Below are 19,681 nucleotides of genomic sequence, written 5' to 3'. Positions count from 1 at the left end.
TTCTTCCATTGCTGTTCCTGAACGTGGCTTGTACTCGGAGGGCCAAGTAATTAGCCGCCGCCACCGCATCTCGAACCATTCTTCTATGGCTTCCATCACCAATTTCGCGGTTAAATCACCCTTGTCCCTCTCCACCCACCACTCCAAGCTCGTCCCCCTCCATTCCCGTTCTTCTTTACCTTCTCTGACGTCTCGTGCTGCTCCACCGGCTGGACTCAGAACCCCTCACTACAGCCGCTTAATCACAAGAGCCACAGCCGCCCCCGGTGCCAAGAAAGTTCAAAGCGACGAGAGAGTTCAAAAAGTTCATAGCATCGAAGAATTCGACAAAGCCCTGCGATCGGCCAAGGACAGACTGGTGGTGGTAGAATACGCCAGCAGGACCAGCTATGAGAGCAGCAAAATATACCCTTTCATGGTGGAACTGAGCCGATCGTGCAGCGATGTGGACTTCCTTCTGGTGATGAGCGACGAATCAGAGAAGACAAGAGAGCTATGCAGGAGAGAAAAGGTGGAGAAAGTACCTCACTTTAGCTTCTACAAGAGCATGGAGAAGATACACGAAGAGGAAGGGATCGGTCCGGATCAGCTGATGGGAGACGTGTTGTACTACGGAGACAGCCATTCGGAAGTGGTACAGCTGCACAGCAGAGAGGATGTGGAGAAGCTGATGGAGGATCACAAGGCCGACCACAAGCTGATCGTTCTGGACGTGGGGCTCAAGCACTGCGGGCCCTGCGTGAAGGTGTATCCCACGGTGCTGAAGCTGTCCAGGCAAATGTCTGACTCGGTGGTGTTTGCCAGGATGAACGGCGACGAGAACGACAGCTGCATGCGCTTCTTGAGGGACATGGACGTGGTGGAGGTGCCTACGTTTCTGTTCATCAGAGACGGCAAGATTAGCGGAAGGTATGTGGGTTCTGGAAAAGGCGAACTCATCGGCGAGATTCTGAGGTACCAAGGGGTTCGTGTCACTTATTAATTTGATACATGTTTGGCTTCGCTTCTCAATATATCTATCTCCTCATTATTCTCATCATACATGCCTTCATAAATTGCACGAACCATCGCGTCTACTGTCCTGGGGAACACTCCTATCTAGGAACCCAATATACTAGTGCAATTTTTTTCCTTCTAATTGTGGATGCCTTCGTTTCTCTCTGGCTTCTTTTAATTTCGAGCGGGTGATATAACAACTGTTTCTACAATATTGGAATAAAAAGTGTTTTGAAATTCACTTAAAATTATCTTAAAAATTATAATTTTATACTTATTTTGTATACTATTAGATTATTTTTCAAGTTTCGTTCCCCAAAACACTCCCTTCCTACAGCCCAACTAGCAAAACTTGTCACGAGGAATCACCCAACCTGTACAATATAGAAATCTGAAGATAATCCGACAAATACCAATAGAGTACAGGTAATTCTCTGGTATGGCGGTTGATGGAGGCGGTTGGTTCGGGAATGAGATTATTAGATGCTGTAGCAAAACTCATTAGATCGTTAGCGAAACTCAATCTGCTACCGTAATAATGGATAACTTTGGGGAATATGACGAATGTGCATTACGCGTTGGCTGCGAGGGTTTTTTGTAAGAAGTCCTATGTAATTGAGAAGGATACACTTTCGGTCGGGAGGGGGGAAAAAAAGGGGAAGGATGCACTGGATTGCTCCGCACGGCAGCATTAACCATTGGCTGGGACCCTCCTTTGTCAAAGACGTTCACGTCTATCCATAGTCTTGACGTAGCTGTTAACACGTACTGAATGAAATTGGTGAGCATGTTCATGTATAGGGTTAAAAAAAAAAAAAAAACAGAGAAAGAGCGGGTGATGCTGAAAAATAGTAAATTCCACATGAGCGTATAGACTATATGCTTACGCTGGTGAAACTGGTGTCTCTCTTGGTTTGCTTAGCTTTAGCAGTTAGCAGTTATAGCACTTTGAGGGGAAAGTGATGCCGCGGTAATTGCATGGAGGATTCATTTATTCATTCACACGGCCACAAAGCCACTGACTCTGCAACAAACTTGGCAACTGATGGCTGGGAAACCGGCCGCTCCAATGTCTCAGCGCACTTGATTTCCATTGCAACAGCACCCAGTTATAATCGTTTGTTGCGGCTGCCTTCATAACGACTGCTTATCTTATCAAAAATCACATTCGATCCTCTCGGCTGTGTGTATGCGCAGTAACCCCGATGAATCGTTTTTTAATTTACTATAATTATAGTTATATGTATATTTCACGTGCCATGGAAAATTGAAAATGAATCTGGAAATAAATGGCTGGTGATTGACCTGTTCGTATATGGCTGGCTAATATGGAGGCGATTTTTTATTTAGCCGAAGAAGGCTCAATTTTTGTCCCGTCGAAATCCCTAATTATACCTAGAAAAATGCACGGCCATCGCCTGGGGTGAAATTTACATCATATTGAACATATCTACAACCACATGAAGCCCCAGAAAGCGCAATTAAAATTCGATGGCAAAAAAAAAGCGTGATTAAAAGAAAAAATCAACTTGCTCTGAGCCCCGGTTTCAATTGGAGAGGCCTGGGCGGTGTCATCGTCCTTCTCTTCCACAGATTAATTTCCTTCCTTGGCTGTAAAGGCACTCCTCCACCGTGACAACCAACACCTACCATAATAGGTGCAGAGAAGGGAATTATGACCTCTTCTTCTTCTGCGTCACTCTTCTCTCTGTCTTGATCTGAAAAATAACCGTTGTGTTCCATGTCTACTGCCGGCGCATGAGCCTTCCAATCAAACTCAGTCAAAGCATTCCGCCCGCTGGCAAAACGCTTCATCCCACCCAGAGCCGGTGGCGCATGAGCCGGGGCGGTTGCTGCAGCAGGAGCAGGATGCCTGGCGCCGTGGAATATCCTTGGGAAAGCGGAAGAATGCTGCTCGACCTCTCTGACGTCCTTGGGCAGCGACATGCTCTTGGCCTTGGCTTTCTTGATCTGTTTCTTCTTGTGCTTGATCTGTCCCATGCACGACACTTTAGGAGAAGTAGGTTCTCGGGAATCAATATTGCTTCCTCCATGGTCCTTTGGTTTAGTTCTGGCTTCATCCGGAATCATTGATACCGTGGGACCGCCGCGCTGCTTGAACCACCTGGATGCATTCTCAGGTCTTTTGGTGTGATCCCTGCCCGGACTGAAGGGCGGATTTTGAAACGTGACTCTGACTGCGGCTGCCGCTTTTGGCAGTATCTTCAACATCCTGTTCTTCAGCTTATGCCGTTTCTCCATCATTCGAAGGCCAAATAATTGTGTTGGAATGGGTTCTGCTCTCCCATCTTTAAATATAATTATGAACAAGATCAACAGGCCCAACCAGAACATCGTAGGGGTGTGCACTGGACTTTGTCAAGAAAGGCGGGAGACGGTGATGGGGTTTGGTCAAATAAAATCGGTGTGACTGGGCAAACACTCTTCCATCTATTAAACAAATCCCTCAAGAAATGAAACAGCCTGGGTCCTGTTCTCTGGTGATAAAAGACAAAAATTAAAAAAAAAGGTCTATTTGCGCGTGCGTATATATTCTTAAAATTCGGCTTATTTATTCATGGAGATCATCACACGCTTGGGCTTCAGTCGATCGATACCCTTTGCGCCACTGGCTCTGCCCCGTGTCCGGCTAGTCAACTTTTGATCTAATCACTAAGGAGCCACGTGACTCCCACAATAAAATAAGATGACTCTGAAAGATGGTCCATTGTCCGGCAAGGCGCAAGTCTTGCTAATTAGATTAAAACATTTAAGTATGCTTCTTGGGCTGGGGAAAAAGAGTGATTATGAAAGTAGTGTGCTTTTATGAAAAGCAAATGCTGTAGTTGTAATAAAGCGAGGAGGATCCAATCCGGTGAAATGTGTTATGATGCTTTTAAGTTTTGAATCCACCAGGGGCAACTTCGGAAGCTCGCAGGCGGAGGTTAGCCAAGAAATGAATCCAATGGGCAAAAACAGGGCGCGCAGCTCAAATCACCGATTTCTCGGTCCAAGAAAATAGAAGCTCAAATTACCAACTTGCCCATTCAATTGGCTATTTCATTATATTTTTTTTTTTCGCCCGAAGGGCTATTTTATTATATTTACGTCCGTAAAAGAAGGGGAGAAGCGGAGAACTGAATGGGGAAGCCGGGGGTATTTATGTCATTAAAGAGCTACGTACTGTTTTTAATTTTGCAGGACAAAAGTCGCGCCAGAAAGCTACCATTCGTATTCGTACACTGATTATATGAATTTAGGAGAGGGATAAGTGCCTACCTCTCCCAAACCTCAGAATAACAACCTATAATTGCATCCCCACCTCTCATTGTATGATTCGAACGGATTATTGAGAGTGGACTGGTTTCTTGTATGGCTTGCTTGAGTTAATCGTTCTTTGTTTTAGGGTTTTGGGTCGATTCAGTAATGGCGAGGGGAAAGTTTGCAAGGTCACAGGGCAAGAAATGGTCTACCTTGACCTTGGCTTTCTTCATGCTTTTTATGCTCTCCATTGTCCTTCTCATGCTACTCGCTCTCGGAATCGTTTCTCTTCCGATCACCACCGACGATTCTCCGCCTACTGACCTCAGTGCCTTCAGGCGCAAGATCTCTGACAGGTATCATCCTATATCCGTCTTACTTTTATATCATCACCTGGAACTTGTTTCTATTCACTCTCGTGCTTTCTCTGACTAAAAATGCATCTATATATATTGCTTGCTGAAGAGGTGACGGCTTGGGAGAAAGGGGGCAGCAGTGGACCGAAGTTCTCTCATGGGAGCCTAGAGCTTTCATTTATCACAATTTCCTGGTCCGTTTTTCAGTACTCGATCACAACCTCTGGTTTCTGTGTTTTGCTTTTCCGTCACCTGGTACTTTTTTAATTTTGGACTTATCAACATATGATGCATCTTTGGATTTGTCATTTTGGACATTAGTTCTTGTAATGTGGTGTTTTTAGTCGGTGAGATTCTTATCTTTTAGTATTCAGCCATTTTTGTTGGGATTTCTTCCTGAGTAATTTATTGACGGAGACGGGTTAAGTTTGTAACATAACGAGCACTTTATCACTTTCACGCGCATGTCAGGGAATACTTTGTAGTTTATATAGAGTAGCATTAATCCAATTCAAATTTTTCTTGTCGATTGTCTAATATACCGATTGCAGACCTGCCAATTCAAGGCCTTAAATGTCTGAGCTCAATTAAGTTGCCATAAGCTAGGCTTGTCCAAACCGCTAGCATTAATGTATTTTATATGCAGTGCTTCACAATCTTAATAAAGACAACGTTGCGTCGTTTACTTTAAGGATATATATATATATATATATAAATATATATATATATCACCAGGAAATGTAACCTTCTGGCAGTTGTAGGCCAGTCTCCCTGGGGTAAAGCATCAAGCAAGGTAGGAAATTATGCTAGGAAGCAGAAAAGGGAATGAAATCTGAAGATATTTAGGCAGTATACTATCAAACATGGAAACTGTTGGTGGGCCAATTAAAAAAAAAAAGTGTCGGTAGGCATGTGGCAGGTTGGGGCGGCAGGTGTGATAGAGGAATATGTATTACCTCACTTGCTTAATTTCATGCAGCATTCTTTGACATGTTCTTGGCCCCCTCGTCTTCCCCTTTATAATCCTCATCTCCTTTTTTCAGCCCCTTTAACGTTCTAATCTTTGTTCTGCGTCAATAAGAGGTTGAGTAGGTGGTCATCTTTAGTTTCTTAAATTCTACTTATGTTTTCATGGTTGTAAGCTGTTGAAATTTGTATTTTTGAGAATCTTAATTCTGATTATCATGTGGAACAGTCAAAAGAAGAATGTGAATACCTCATTAGTCTTGCCAAACCTTTGATGGCAAAATCGACCGTTGTTGATAGCAAAACTGGACAGAGTAAAGACAGCAGGTTAACGCTTGCTTCTCTTTTATAAAGTTCCCAAAAATTGTGGATTGTATTTTTGTTTCTATACGTGCTGTATGAGACATCAGTACTTCAGTGGTAATGCTAGATTCCCCTGCTTGCAGAGTGCGGACTAGTTCAGGAATGTTTCTGAAGAGAGGACGGGATAGAATCATCCGGAATATTGAAAAAAGAATAGCTGACTTTACCTTCATACCCGTAGGTATGAGTTTATGTATGCTACCTGTGTAAAACTGCTTAGAACACTCTCCTGAGGAACTTATTTCCTTCTTTATTGGTGTATTCTACTGCTTAAGTAACTTTAATGCCTGTTTGATTGGTTGAAAGATTTTATGTTCTCTAGTATGGTAGTACCTACTACGCTTGGGATAGATATAACTGCTCATTAACCAAAAAATATTCAGAGAACGGAGAAGGGCTTCAGGTTCTTCACTATGAAGTTGGGCAGAAATATGAGCCTCACTATGATTACTTTCTCGATGAGTTCAACACTAAGAATGGTGGTCAACGTGTCGCTACTGTTCTTATGTATCTGTGAGTTCTTCTGCTCTTTCCTAGTCACAATTTTGCATTTTGCTTTCTGATGGGCGTGTGGGCACTCTTAATTGTCCGCTTCTCCTACTCTATCATTTTCTTTCTGCTTCTGGCTCAGGTCAGATGTTGAAGAAGGTGGGGAGACTGTCTTTCCTGCTGCCAAGGCAAATTTTAGTTCTGTCCCTTGGTGGGATGATTTGTCTGAATGCGGTAAAAAGGGTCTCTCTGTGAAACCCAAAATGGGTGATGCTCTGCTCTTCTGGAGCATGAGACCAGATGCCTCACTAGATCCTTCAAGTTTACATGGTTAGCAGCTGCCCAAAATATTGTTGTGTAAACAATTTTAACTAAGCGAGGATTTGTAAATTTTAGATAATTGATCTATGCTTCCAGGTGGTTGTCCCGTTATTAGGGGAAACAAATGGTCTTCAACGAAATGGATGCATCTTGAGGAGTACAAGGTCTAAGACACTACCTGTACGGGTACATCTTGAGATCAACAGGAAAATAGGTATGCAATCAATGCACGCGTCTCCATTCCTGTTCTTTACTCTTAATCAAGTGGGGAGTATGGTGGTTTCAAAAGCTGAAGGATTAAGTCGCATGCTTTACATTGATATTGATGTCTAATCGATAAATCAATGATCAGTAAATAGTAAATAGATTATAGGAAATAAGTACTGGCAGATTATTTTAATTTTATGTAATATACTTAACGATATGTATTGCTTTCAAAACTTTACATGAAAGATGAAAACCTAACCAGCAGGGTAGGGGTTCAGTAGTTTGGACATTGTACAGTTAATAATATACTCCCTTTGGTCCTTTTTATAGTTAGAGAAATCCTACATGTTGCAATTAGTTATTTCTGGTAAAATGTTTAAAGAACCCTTAATAAATATCTTTAGTTAAAGGAATTTAGTTGCTTAAGGGGGGGTTTTGGATTAGTTTTTTTTAGAAGTGATTTTATGATGTTTAAGGTATGTATGTGAAAGGAGTTTTGTCTCGACTTATATGAAAGTGATTTTTTTTTTTTTTGTTTAAATGCTTTTAAGGGGTTATAAAGAAGTTTCATAGTTAGGAATATTAGATGAAAAAAATACTTACGACAAAATATGCATGCAACAGTTCTTTAATAAGGACCGAAGGGAGTATTGATATGATTAAATTAGGTCTCATGCGTTTGCAGGTGGTGCAAAATAGATTAGACGGCATTATTCATAGTTAATGAACAAAGAAGCTCGTCACACTTTTTATATCTAGTATTGAGACATTATAAGTCTTCCGTGGCAGTTCCCCTTTTCTTTTCTCACTTGGTAATTTCTTATTGCAGGATTCACGTATATTCCTTGCTAGACTGCCTAGTGACATTTTTGTCTTCTGAGGTGCCTCCGTATTCTTTTTCCCCTGTACAGAACAATAATGCTTGGTGATTTGTGTGGCGAGCATGATCTTAGCGTTGCTTTTTTCAGCACCAGGTTTGCCAGGTGTATTTGATTGTTGAACAAACTGAAAAGTAATACATTGTTGTCATTTTCCTTTCCATCGCACGGTATTTTTATCTTTGAACATAAGATATTCTCTTTCGGTCCTAAATATAAAACCCATTTTGTAATGAGTCTTATATTTAGGACCGGAGGAGTAATTACACTTAAATGCGAACAAGCATGCTAAATGAATTATAAAATCCAAAACTAACCGGTCAACGGTTTTTTTTTTTCCAAATTTTTGTGCATACCTAAAATATAAATATCTTATGAGTTTGTAGGAACTGGGAAAGGAAGAAGGAAGATTGTCACAAGTCTAATTTTAAAAAAACCGGAATGATATTAGAGGATAGAGAAAGGAAAATTAATTAAAAACTTTCAATCTCATTGCTTTATTTTTTTTTTTTCCAAATAGTACTTGTTAAAATTTCTAATCCCTTCCTTTTATTACACTCAAACGGTCAAACAAAACAATAGGTCAATTAATATTTTTTTTATCTGTGGGGAAGAAGTTATTTTAAGAACTTGTTATATTTTATAATTTGTTGCTTTATGCATGCTAAAAAATAAACAATAATTTAATTTTTGCTGCAATTTATTATTTTATGCATATTGAAAATATAAGCAATAAATTATTTTATTCACAATTTATTATTCTGTAAAAATTGAAATTTAAAACAATAAAAATTGTTTACCTTACAACTCAGAGAGAATGACAAAAAAAGAAAGCTAAAAATTACTAAATCTTAAATCAGATTTGTTAACAATTTATTTGGTGTTGACAATATAAAATTTACAAATAATAATAAATTTTTGTTGACATTTTTCATTTGGTATTTACAAATTTTTGGCTTCTTTTTTTTATTATTTTTCTACAATTTATATAAATTAAATTTGTAATTTCAGCGCGAGGCCATATCCGTTGTTTTATTACAGGCCTCGTTAATTATACAATTGTCAATTGTAAAACTCATGCAGTTTTTCCCCGTCAAACGGCCTCATATTTTCCCAACTTGATTTAAATCTTTTGGAAGGCAATTAGTAAAGACTAGGGGTGTTCAAGGCCGGTCCGTCCCGGTCGGCCCGTTTCGGTCTCGGTCTTATTGGGACGGGACAGATTTTCGAAATTTTTCGGGACGGGACAAACCGGGACGGGACAAAAAAGGGACCGGGACGGGACGGGACACGGGACGGGATCGTCCCGGTCCCGTCCCAGTTCCCTTTTTTAAAATTTTTTTTAATTTTTTTAATTTTTTATATAATATCATTTTTTTCATATTTTTTTAAGATTTGAGACTATTGTATGGAACTATGGATATATTTATTTAGAGTTTTTATATTTGTTAATGATTTGAGATTATTGATAATTAGAATTTTTAGCAAGTTTTTATTGTGTTAAAAGCTTTTGTTTAGAGTTTTTAATAACTATTATATGTAATATTTTGAGCTTTTGTTTAAGAGTGCCCAAACAAATAAAAAAGATGTTTTTATAAGATTTAAGCTCAAAAAAATATAATTAAAAAAATTAGATTTTTTAAAAAAAATTTAAAAAAATAAAAAAAAAATATTTCGGGACGTCCCGGTCTCGTCCCGGTCCCGTCCCGTCCCGACCGGGACCGGGACAACCCCGGGACGGGCCGGGACACGGGACAGAAAATCTGTCCCGTTACTGTTCATCGGGACGGAACCGGGACGGGCCTGTCCCGGTCCCGATCCGTCCCGTGAACACCCCTAGTAAAGACCTCTTCCCGTAAAAATAGATATTCCTTCCCCTTAAAATAAAAAGAAAGAAAGATATTCCCTTAATTAGCAGGCAGCGCTGAAGAAGACGCTATAGATAGCTGGCCTAAATGCTAATCAATCAATCTGTTGATGGTTTATTGAGCCTAAACCCTAAATCGTCTTATGATGATTTAACTCAAAGCAGTCAGTAATACGATCAACGGATGCAAGGGATCAGGGAGATCATAACCCACTATAGAGGAAAGTACAATTAAAATCATGTCATTATTAATTACGTTATACAATAAAGGCAACCTTTCGCTGAGTTTGAGGCAACATCAGTATGGTCAAAAAACAAAGGCCAAAACGTGTTAGATTTCTTCCAACGAAACGGATGCTAGAAAGTTCACAGGTGACATCAGAGTAAGGTGATAATTCCCTAATCCCTTTTCTTTATAAACATAATTGCAATTAAAATTCTGCAATTGCATTATACATTATTTTAATTAGTTTTATTACTATATTTAAACACTAATAAGATTTAATTTTATTTTTTGAATTAAATCAAAACACTTTAATTTGAGAGATTATGACAGGAAATGAGATTTATTCACCCCTTTTTTAAATCTTTCCCCAGGCTTAAAAGAAATTTACAAATTTCTAATTTCAAAACATCAGGATCTGAAAAAATCTCTCCCAAGTTTTTATTATTTGCTTCCTCTTAAATTTTGTCGATGGCCCTCAACATTTGCTCTGACTAGAGGGAAATCAGGCTTATTTACCAATAACTAATGTTAAGTGAATGTGTCCCATTAATGCAGGGGGTGGATATTAAACAGAGAGATAAATATAAATTGGCAGCGTAACAAATTGCTAAGCATACAAGAAAGCAGTGACGCCGTTAAGTTTATTCAAAGCACGAGAGAATAGTGATAGAAGCAATTGAGAGTGGAAATGGCAGCACATAGCAATCAAAATCCATAATGCCTTTGGCTTATTATCACGTTGGATACATTATTTCATTCTCACACACTCGTCTCATCCCGCGTTCTTCATCATAGCCACAAACTCCTCGTAATTGATCCTGCCATCCTGCACCCAGAAATGGGGACTCGTCATCAATCAAATCTTGCAACATATAATATAATTCACAAACCAACACCATTCAACTTACTTTATCAGTGTCCACATCGTCGATCACTTCATCTATCGTGGCTTCATCCCCCATTCCGTATTCAGTCAATGCCTGCCTAAGCTCCTCTCTCGTGATATATCTGATCAATATCCACCCAAGTAAGAAACAACTTCACTCAGCAACAGACTAACATAATAACTTGTTTATTTATGATTCTGATTCAAGTTACAGTCTTGCACTATAATTTCCCAGAATAAACAGTTTCGGGTGATCAATTTCATTATATGCATTCCCATGTATACTAACCCACTGTTATCCTTGTCGAAGTATTGGAAAGCCTTGAACAAGTTCTCTTCCTTCTCAAGTCTGTGCCGATGCATGGTGGCAGTTATGAATTCATAATAATCAATAGTTCCATTCTTGTCAACATCAGCCTGAAGACACCACAACCACCCACAATATTCATCATTCAATTTTTCTGTTCTTACGGCATTCGAAGAGGCTCAAAATTCTCATCAATTAAATAACTTGGTTCACAACCCCCCCCAAAAAAAAAATCCACTGGTATTGAACTTACAGCATCCATCAGCTGCCGTATTTCAGATTCGTTAAGTTTGGATCCCAATTTGGACAATCCAGCTCTGAGTTCTTCAAGTGTGATCGTGCCACTGTTATCTGTATCCATATTGCGGAACATTTGTTTCAAGCCCTTGATTTCTTCCTCTGATAGGTTTTGTGCTATTACCTTCCAAAAATCCAACCTTCGGTCACTAAGGGTAAAAGAGGGAAGTACCAAGTAAAATAAAATGACTTTGCATGACACGATGTCCAAATGTTCCACGAATCAAACAGAAATTCTGTGGAACATGGACATGCATTCTTTCCAGTAGCATTGAATTCAGGCCTTTTTCTTAAACACTAACAGGAATTAGACCATAACTTCAAATCCAGAAAGAAACTAACTATAATTCACTGACAAAACAAAAGGCTGGAAGTTACCTTCAGGGCAAGTTTCTTCATTTTGTTCATTGCTCTGAACTGTTTCATCCTAATTAAAACGGCACTGTCTATAGGCTTGTCAGATGCTTGACCACCCACCATCATCCATGGATGTTCTGTTTCAAATGCATAACAATATTTATAATTTGTCTGTAATAAAAAACTGGCTTACAGACTAAACATGACAAGTTATTTGTTGGAATCTACATAATAACGGAAGAATTATGCGTTTAAACTCAACTACATACTCACCAAGGGCATCAGCGGCTGTGATGCGTTTCTTGGGATCATATGCCAACATTTTTCTGATCAAATCCTTGGCAGAAGCTGAAATAGAAGGCCATGGTTTGCTTTCAAGATCCGGTTTGCCTTCCAGAACAGCATCAAATATGCCTTTCTCGTTCTCTGGAAAATTTTGACTCATTATGTCAATAAAACGAAGATATAAATATGGACACAACAAATGTGGAGGGAACAAGAGAGTGGAAGAGATATCGCATAATTGCAGAGTACAGTTGAACAAGAACAGAGGCAGGCATTATATCCTTACCAGCCCAAAATGGAGGCACCCCACTAAGGAGGATGTATAAAATGACTCCTGCACTCCACACATCTATCTCTTTTCCATAATTCCGTCTTAGAACTTCCGGGGCCACATAGTACGAACTTCCCACGACTTCCTTATACTCTTTACCTGCATCAAGTCTTATTATTAATTATTACTACACTTCATAAGAATGTATTGATAAAAACTTGCTGGGAAAGAAACGAATTGAAATTGATAGCGATAACGATGCTCTCTCTATTGAACGCTTTTCTGAGGCATTTTGCTGCTGGTGGCACCATCAAAGTGCAGAAATCGCTCATCCCAGAACGTCCTAGATAACATGCTAACCTTGCTTGTTTCCCAAGGTTATTGATCGTGTTGCATATTTCCCAATAGTCATTATTGTGGGTATGGCCCCAGAAAATAACCAGTGAGCATGATGGTCCCACTAATCTGTGGGCCTCAGATCTGCCTCTGCTTTCCCCACTAAATATGAACCAGTTTACTCCGTTTACTTGTCACTGTCCGACTTTCGCACAGAAGATCGTTTACTCGGTTGACTTCTCGTTTCACTTTTTAATTGACGACTTGGTCAATCACTCATCCTGTCGCCCAGTCCTTGAAATTCATTCGGTTAAATTCCACTCTATTATGCCTAACTCATATTATCTTCTCTTTATGTTCTAAAGACATGCACTTTATACACAGACTTTGTTTAAAAATATAACAGCAGCAGTCTTATAATTATTGTATCATTATTCATATAAATAGAGTATAGCATAACTATCTACTATGTACATATTCACTCTCCGCTTATGAAAATAACTAATTTTATAAATCCACTATCGAAATAGAAGATTAAAAAAAATATAATTTTTCAAAATAACACGTCTTTTTTATAAAGAATCATATTATATAAATTCAAGACTCAAGAGATTGTTATGCTCCATGCATGCGGAAGGAAGATGGAGATGGATCATGGAAACAAAAAATATATCCAGAAAATCCTCCAAACAGCCCCGCCCTTTTTTAAGTTGGGAAAAAAAAAAATTCCCCTTCTCCAGAAATATTGTTCATCAGCGGAGAGTATAAAGGCTGCCTCAGTCAATGTTGTTATTGCTTGACACTTCGCGTAAATCACACTTCAAGGAAGTAGAAAAGTAGTTGGAATTTTTTTTTAAAAAAAAAAACTTTTATAGAATGGAAAAGGAATCAAAAGGAATATGGAATCGAAATTTTTTTTTTTGGGGGGGCGAAAATGGAAAAGAGAGGGAAGAAGAGAAATGGCAGAAATTGGGAAAACGCATGGAGGAACAAACCTGGCTCAATGAAGACAGAGGCGCCAAAATCCATGGCTTTCAAGGGAGAATTGGGTTGCCTTGTGGCCAACAAGAAATTTTCGGGCTTAAGGTCCCGATGCATCACCCCCATGAAATGACAAACGTGAACCACGTTGACGACTTGCCTGAATATGACGGCAGCTTCGTCCTCGCAGTAAACCCCTCTGGCAATAATGCGATCAAAAAACTTGCCTGAATACTCCACCATGCGTTTCGCTCCCCTAAACGTGTTCTACTTCTCTCGTTTTATTCTACCCTCCTTGACGGTTACACAACCCAATGCCCTTCGGCCGGGCGCCACCGAAGAATATTCTATCCCATTTCTACCCGCCCCAAAGACTATGCCAATTAAGGGTCCGTTTGGATCGGGTGGAGAAGGCAGCTTATTTTTAATATGACTTTTAAAAAAGTAAGATCGGGTAAAAGTTAAATTAGATGAGGTAAATTGTATTTGGATTGGAGTTTAAAAAAATTAATTTATAAAAATGAGATTGGTAGAAAATTGTTTGAATTATAATTAAGTAAAAATAAATTTATTTGAGTAAAAGAAATGGGACTCACGCTTTGTCTTTCTCTCTTCACTTTTCCAACTCCATAAGCTGCAATTTTTAGTTTTTGGCTTAAGTGAATGATTTTGACATAAGCTCTTAATTTTTTTAAACTCTTTCAAATACGCTCAAACATATTAAAAGTTAAAAGCTACGTAAAAGCTACTTAAATGTGACTCCAAACAGGCACTAAGTATGTACTCAAACTCAATTTGACGTAATTTGGGCCTGGGCTCATCCATTCTACTGAAGTGAAAAATGAGAAGAAGGGGGAGCACAAACCGGGCTCGATGAAGACGGAGAGTCCAAAATCGGTGGCCTTCATGGGGGCGTGATCGTCCTGGCTGGTCATCAAGAAATTCTCGGGCTTCACGTCCCGATGCATCACTCCCATGAAATGGCACACGTGAACCACCGTCACGATCTGCCGGATCAGCGCCGCCGCTTCCTTCTCGGAATAATTCCCTTTGGCGATGATGCGATCAAACAGCTCCCCGCCGGTGCACAGTTCCATGACCAAGTACACGTTCTGCCTGTCCTCGTATGCGCCCCTGAATTCCACTATGTTTGGCTGCCCCGACAGATGCTGCAGTGTCAGTATCTCTCTCCGCACGTCCTCTATCTCCTCCTTCCTCGTCAGCTTCCCCCTCGCTATGCCTTTGCACGCATACTTTCTCCCCGTCCTCTTCTCTGTGCACAGATAAGTCACCCCGGACTGCCCTCTCCCCAGTTCCTTCTCCAGCTCGTACATCATCGTTACGTCTACGTAGGGCCTTCCCAGCACCGGCCCGACCTGCGCTTGCGAAGTAGGTGCTGGTTTGACGTCGTGCAGATGATCCTCGTACGTCTGCTTGCGAGGGCGGCCAGGAGAGAAGTCCGAGGAGTCAATGGGAATTTCATGCTGAGAGTTGTTACAACAAAGCGCCTTGAAGAAACCAAGTCCCATGGCTCTCCCTCGACCTCTCGTAATTTGTTCACCTTAATATAGCTTGCTCATGACTTTCATTAATGGAGCTTATATATACAAACACACACACATTCATATTTAGGCAAATATGGTGCATTTCTCGTTGGCTTTGATGAGAGGGGAGGGAGAACAACTTGGTGGCTTTGCGCTGAAGAAGAGATCCGATTCCATGAGTCCTCGCTGGGGATTGGTATGTGTGGCATGAGCAGCAAGACATGCATCTGATTCAAAATCGTCTGCACGCTTTGCATCTTCGCCATTTCTTATACAAAACCCCTCCATATCTCCTTTTCTTTTGGCTTTTTTCCTTGTACTTTCCTAATAAATAACCATAATGCCGTTGAGTCACATATATAATACATAATAATCGTTTTGATTTTACTGATGAGAGATAAAACTTCTCAAGATAAAAGTAAGTTATCACGTAATTCTCACCTAATTAAATGCATTAGTTAGCTATCATGCCATATTACTCTAATTGGAGCTTTGGAGTGACCTCAGTCAAGTTGAAAAAATTAGCAGAAAATGCCCCACTCATGACACGTGGGCCTCGCCTCTGAGGGACTCACTTTATTCCATAGTTGATATATCACTTTAACCTCGCCTCTCCTTTCTCCGCCAACACCTGCTTTATCTTTTCGTATATCCCTATGAGCTTAGGAGTGAACTTCTGCTCCGGCACGCACCACTGCGCTGAGAAGTACAGCCCTATTGTTTTACCCACCAACGATGCAACCGGTACCTGCATGTCCACGTACGCTACCTCACACCATCAGCCTCCCAATTAAGCACCATGCCAATTGTGCTTGCCATCTAAACCTTACCACCAGTACTACCCAATTATGCTACTTATTTTTATTTTCATGCATGTACTATTTCTTTTGTTTGTTTAAGGTGAAATTACGTAGATAACATGCAGGCACGCTTTACACGCACCCGTGCGTATTCAATCCCCAGTCATCATTTCCACACACACACACACACACATCTGTAAATCAGTCCAACATCATGACAAGTATTTCTTGATACTAATTCAACTTATAATTTCAAAAATAGTAAGGGTTGAAACTTTACTGTTCCTTGATCAATAAAATAATATTTGTGGCGAAATTAAACAATAACACGCAAATAACGCGCGCGCATGTATACACACACACACACAGATAAATATCCGCGATATGATATGGGCAAGATATGTATACCTGCCGGGATCCTGGGTGGCCCAAAACACAGTCCCTACCGGGGCCGGTCAGTAAATTAGTCAAAGTCTGGTTTTCGTGCTTGTCCCTCTCTTCCTGATGAAGCTGCTCTAACCTTTCCTTGGTAAACGGATAGGCCTGCGCCCCAAATCGATAAATGACATTAACTCCATCACGCAAAGTTGCTTCCTCTTTAGCGTCGTGGGGTTGCAATATCACTAAACAAGGAACGCCTTCGACGTCGTACTTCCTATTCAGCGCTTTCTTTGTTTCCAAATCAGAAAACGGAATTGCCAGCCATGGCATTTGGCCGTAAAAGATATCAAAGGCGTCCGTGTCTTCGTCAGAGGACACGTAGATAATCTCAAACTCTGACGCATTCTTCTTCAGCTCCTCGTAAACGCCGACCAGCATTTGGGTGAATCTCCGGCACGGCGGATACCAGTTAGCGGCGAATAAGAGCCCCAGTATTTTTCCTTCAACATCAGAAACTTTCACCTGCGCACGCAATTTCCAACTAATCAGCAATCACGACGTACAATTCTTGTGTGTGTACTATACATATGTGTATATATACTATATTCCATATACCTCAATTAGCTGATTCATCAATAAGATGCGTGTTACGAGATGTACGTTCTCCACTTTGGTATGTTAAAAGCGGAAGCACGCACGCACTCATAAGAGCATCGATACTTTTATGTTAGCTAGGTAGTTTCGTGTGAGTAGAGGGAAGGGGGGAATTGAGGTAGGACCACCCAAACTGGGTACAATTTTGTGGATTTTATTACAGTTAGAATGGTGGTCAACGTATTGCTACTGTTCTTATGTATCTGTGAGTTCTTCTGCTCTTTCCTAGTCACAATTTTGCATTTTGCTTTCTGATGGCCGTGTGGGCACTCTTAATTGTCCGCTTCTCCTACTCTATCATTTTCTTTCTGCTTCTGGCTCAGGTCAGATGTTGAAGAAGGTGGCGAGACTGTCTTTCCTGCTGCGAGGGCAAATTTTAGTTCTGTCCCTTGGTGGGATGATTTGTCTGAATGCGGTAAAAAGGGTCTCTCTGTGAAACCCAAAATGGGTGATGCTCTGCTTTTCTGGAGCATGAGACCAGATGCCTCACTAGACCCTGCAAGTTTACATGGTTAGCAGCTGCCCAAAATATTGTTGTGTAAACAATTTTAACTAAGCGAGGATTTGTAAATTTTAGATAATTGATCTATGCTTCCAGGTGGTTGTCCCATTATTAGGGGAAACAAATGGTCTTCAACGAAATGGATGCATCTTGAGGAGTACAAGGTCTAAGACACTACCTGTACGGGTACATCTTGAGATCAACAGGAAAATAGGTATGCAATCAATGCACGCGTCTCCATTCCTGTTCTTTACTCTTAATCAAGTGGGGAGTATGGTGGTTTCAAAAGCTGAAGGATTAAGTCGCATGCTTTACATTGATATTGATGTCTAATCGATAAATCAATAATCAGTAAATAGTAAATAGATTATAGGAAATAAGTACTGGCAGATTATTTTAATTTTATGTAATATACCTAACGAATAATAACGATATGTATTGCTTTCAAAACTTTACATGAAAGATGAAAACCTAACCAGCAGGGTGGGGGTCAGTAGTTTGGACATTGTACAGTTAATAATATACTCCCTCTGGTCCTTTTTATAGTTAGAGAAATCCTACATCTTACAATTAGTTATTTCTGGTAAAATGTTAAAAGCATCCTTAATAAATATCTTTAGTTAAAGGAATTTAGTTGCTTAAGGGGGGGTTTTGGATTAGTTTTTTTTAGAAGTGATTTTATGGTGTTTAAGGTATGTATATGAAAGGAGTTTTGTCTCGATTTATATGAAAGTGGTTTTTTTTTTTAATAAATGCTTTTAAGGGGTTATAAAGAAGTTTCATAGTTAGGAATATTAGATGAAAAAAATACTTACGACAAAATATGCATGCAACAGTTCTTTAATAAGGACCGAAGGGAGTATTGATATGATTAAATTAGGTTTCATGCGTTTGCAAGTGGTGCAAAATGGATTAGACGGCATTATACATAGTTAATGAACAAAGAAGCTCGTCACACTTTTGGGGGGTGGGGGGGTTTTGAAAAGCTCGTCACACTTTTTATATCTAGTATTGAGACATTATAGGTCTTCCGTGGCAGTTCCCCTTTTCTTTTTCTCACTTGGTAATTTCTTATTGCAGGATTCACGTATATTCCTAGCTAGACTGCCTAGTGACATTTTTGTCTTCTGAGGTGCCTCCGTATTCTTTTTCCCCTGTACAGAACAATAATGCTTGGTGATTTGTGTGGCGAGCATGATCTTAGCGTTGCTTTTTTCAGCACCAGGTTTGCCAGGTGTATTTGATTGTTGAACAAGCTGAAAAGTAATACATTGTTGTCATTTTCCTTTCTATCGCACGTTATTTTTATCTTTGAACATAAGATATACTCTTTCGGTTTTAAATATAAGATTCATTTTATAATGTACAATTTACATTACAAAATGAGTCTTATATTTAAGACCGGAGGAGTAATTATACTTAAATGCGAACAAGCATGCTAAATGAATTATAAAATCCAAAACTAACCGGTCAACAGTTTTTTTATTTTTAAATTTTTGTGCGTACCTAAAATATAAATATCTTATGAGTTTGTAGGAATAGGGAAAGGAAGAAAGAAGATTGTCACAAGTGTAATTTTAAAAAAACCGGAATGATATTAGAGGATAGAGAAAGGAAAATTAATTAAAAACTTCAATCTCATCGCTTTTTTTTCTCTTTCAAATAGTACTTGTTAAAATTTCTGATCCCCTTCTTTTATTATAGAATTGGATTCTTTCCATTACCCTTCTCATCCTCTTCCCCTCCACTACCATCTTTTTCTCTTCACAACCATTAGATCAAAACTCCAATGGTCTAGATTTAATATTTTATAACATTTTATAAAAATAAATATTATGATAAAAATAGATAAATAAATTTAAACTGTTAAAATCTAATTTGAACAGTTCATAATTACAGACTGTTATTATAGAGTAAATTTTTTTTAATACAATTGTAAACTGTTCAAACTAGATTTTAACAGTTTAAATTTTTTTTAATAACATTATTTTTATAAGATGTTAAATCTGGACCATTGGAATTTTGATCCAATGGTTGTGAAGAGAAAAGAAGAATAGTGGAGGGGAAGAGGATGGGAAGGTAGCGGAGAGAATCCAAGTCCCTTTTATTACACTCAAACGGTCAAACAAAACAATCGGTCAATTTTTTTT

The 19,681-nt window shown here is 39.4% G+C and overlaps 6 protein-coding genes across 6 annotated transcripts; 3 read left to right on the top strand and 3 right to left on the bottom strand.

Annotated features, from left to right (window-relative positions):
- Window positions 1-6: 6 nt before the first annotated feature.
- On the top strand, window positions 7-1,076 carry LOC114749879 (thioredoxin-like protein CDSP32, chloroplastic). The gene has a single exon (XM_028938420.1). The coding sequence runs from the start codon at window positions 86-88 to the stop codon at window positions 980-982; it is 897 nt and encodes a 298-aa protein (XP_028794253.1). The 5' UTR covers window positions 7-85; the 3' UTR covers window positions 983-1,076.
- A 1,253-nt stretch (window positions 1,077-2,329) lies between these two features.
- Window positions 2,330-3,403, bottom strand: LOC114749898 (uncharacterized protein At1g76070-like). The gene has a single exon (XM_028938437.1). It carries the CDS (start codon window positions 3,349-3,351, stop codon window positions 2,521-2,523), a length of 831 nt encoding a protein of 276 aa, XP_028794270.1. The 5' UTR covers window positions 3,352-3,403; the 3' UTR covers window positions 2,330-2,520.
- Window positions 3,404-4,309: 906 nt separating this feature from the next.
- Window positions 4,310-6,949, top strand: LOC114749897 (probable prolyl 4-hydroxylase 3). The gene is made up of 7 exons (XM_028938436.1): window positions 4,310-4,613; window positions 4,723-4,807; window positions 5,809-5,906; window positions 6,026-6,123; window positions 6,326-6,455; window positions 6,574-6,761; window positions 6,849-6,949. The coding sequence occupies exons 1-7, from the start codon at window positions 4,423-4,425 to the stop codon at window positions 6,920-6,922; spliced, it is 864 nt and encodes a 287-aa protein (XP_028794269.1). The 5' UTR covers window positions 4,310-4,422; the 3' UTR covers window positions 6,923-6,949.
- Window positions 6,950-10,422: 3,473 nt separating this feature from the next.
- On the bottom strand, window positions 10,423-15,179 carry LOC114749889 (calcium-dependent protein kinase 29). The gene is made up of 8 exons (XM_028938428.1): window positions 14,516-15,179; window positions 12,349-12,492; window positions 12,051-12,203; window positions 11,799-11,914; window positions 11,377-11,544; window positions 11,106-11,233; window positions 10,839-10,938; window positions 10,423-10,756 (listed from the first exon to the last, which is right to left on the bottom strand). The coding sequence occupies exons 1-8, from the start codon at window positions 15,177-15,179 to the stop codon at window positions 10,703-10,705; spliced, it is 1,527 nt and encodes a 508-aa protein (XP_028794261.1). The 3' UTR covers window positions 10,423-10,702.
- A 610-nt stretch (window positions 15,180-15,789) lies between these two features.
- Window positions 15,790-17,081, bottom strand: LOC114749887 (probable nucleoredoxin 2). The gene is made up of 3 exons (XM_028938427.1): window positions 17,074-17,081; window positions 16,403-16,916; window positions 15,790-15,942 (listed from the first exon to the last, which is right to left on the bottom strand). The coding sequence occupies exons 1-3, from the start codon at window positions 17,079-17,081 to the stop codon at window positions 15,790-15,792; spliced, it is 675 nt and encodes a 224-aa protein (XP_028794260.1).
- A 118-nt stretch (window positions 17,082-17,199) lies between these two features.
- Window positions 17,200-18,634, top strand: LOC114749886 (probable prolyl 4-hydroxylase 3). The gene is made up of 4 exons (XM_028938426.1): window positions 17,200-17,234; window positions 17,353-17,540; window positions 17,647-17,745; window positions 18,612-18,634. The coding sequence occupies exons 1-4, from the start codon at window positions 17,227-17,229 to the stop codon at window positions 18,632-18,634; spliced, it is 318 nt and encodes a 105-aa protein (XP_028794259.1). The 5' UTR covers window positions 17,200-17,226.
- Window positions 18,635-19,681: the final 1,047 nt, after the last annotated feature.

Source organism: Neltuma alba, unplaced genomic scaffold (genome assembly GCF_004799145.2).
Source record: "Neltuma alba isolate B1F8T4 unplaced genomic scaffold, ASM479914v2 tig00006214_pilon, whole genome shotgun sequence".
In the NCBI taxonomy this organism is placed as follows: Eukaryota; Viridiplantae; Streptophyta; class Magnoliopsida; order Fabales; family Fabaceae; genus Neltuma; species Neltuma alba.
The sequence above is the reverse complement of the archived record's forward strand: the minus strand, read 5'-3'. Positions and strand labels throughout refer to the sequence as shown.

What these genes read in the sequence shown, in the direction of transcription:
- LOC114749879 (XM_028938420.1), top strand. Translation starts at nt 86, where the DNA reads ATGGCTTCCATCACCAATTTCGCGGTTAAATCACCCTTGTCCCTCTCC.
- LOC114749898 (XM_028938437.1), bottom strand. Translation starts at nt 3,351, where the DNA reads ATGTTCTGGTTGGGCCTGTTGATCTTGTTCATAATTATATTTAAAGAT.
- LOC114749897 (XM_028938436.1), top strand. Translation starts at nt 4,423, where the DNA reads ATGGCGAGGGGAAAGTTTGCAAGGTCACAGGGCAAGAAATGGTCTACC. An exon ending in CTTTACCTTCATACCCGTAG is followed by an intron (nt 6,124 to 6,325) that starts GTATGAGTTTAT and finishes AAAAATATTCAG; the next exon opens with AGAACGGAGAAGGGCTTCAG. An exon ending in GCTACTGTTCTTATGTATCT is followed by an intron (nt 6,456 to 6,573) that starts GTGAGTTCTTCT and finishes CTTCTGGCTCAG; the next exon opens with GTCAGATGTTGAAGAAGGTG.
- LOC114749889 (XM_028938428.1), bottom strand. Translation starts at nt 15,179, where the DNA reads ATGGGACTTGGTTTCTTCAAGGCGCTTTGTTGTAACAACTCTCAGCAT. An exon ending in GGTGCCTCCATTTTGGGCTG is followed by an intron (nt 12,204 to 12,348) that starts GTAAGGATATAA and finishes AAAATTTTCCAG; the next exon opens with AGAACGAGAAAGGCATATTT. An exon ending in CACAGCCGCTGATGCCCTTG is followed by an intron (nt 11,915 to 12,050) that starts GTGAGTATGTAG and finishes CATTTGAAACAG; the next exon opens with AACATCCATGGATGATGGTG.
- LOC114749887 (XM_028938427.1), bottom strand. An exon ending in GCCACCCAGGATCCCGGCAG is followed by an intron (nt 15,943 to 16,402) that starts GTATACATATCT and finishes GTGGACATGCAG; the next exon opens with GTACCGGTTGCATCGTTGGT.
- LOC114749886 (XM_028938426.1), top strand. An exon ending in AGACCCTGCAAGTTTACATG is followed by an intron (nt 17,541 to 17,646) that starts GTTAGCAGCTGC and finishes TCCCATTATTAG; the next exon opens with GGGAAACAAATGGTCTTCAA. An exon ending in TGAGATCAACAGGAAAATAG is followed by an intron (nt 17,746 to 18,611) that starts GTATGCAATCAA and finishes TTCTTATTGCAG; the next exon opens with GATTCACGTATATTCCTAGC.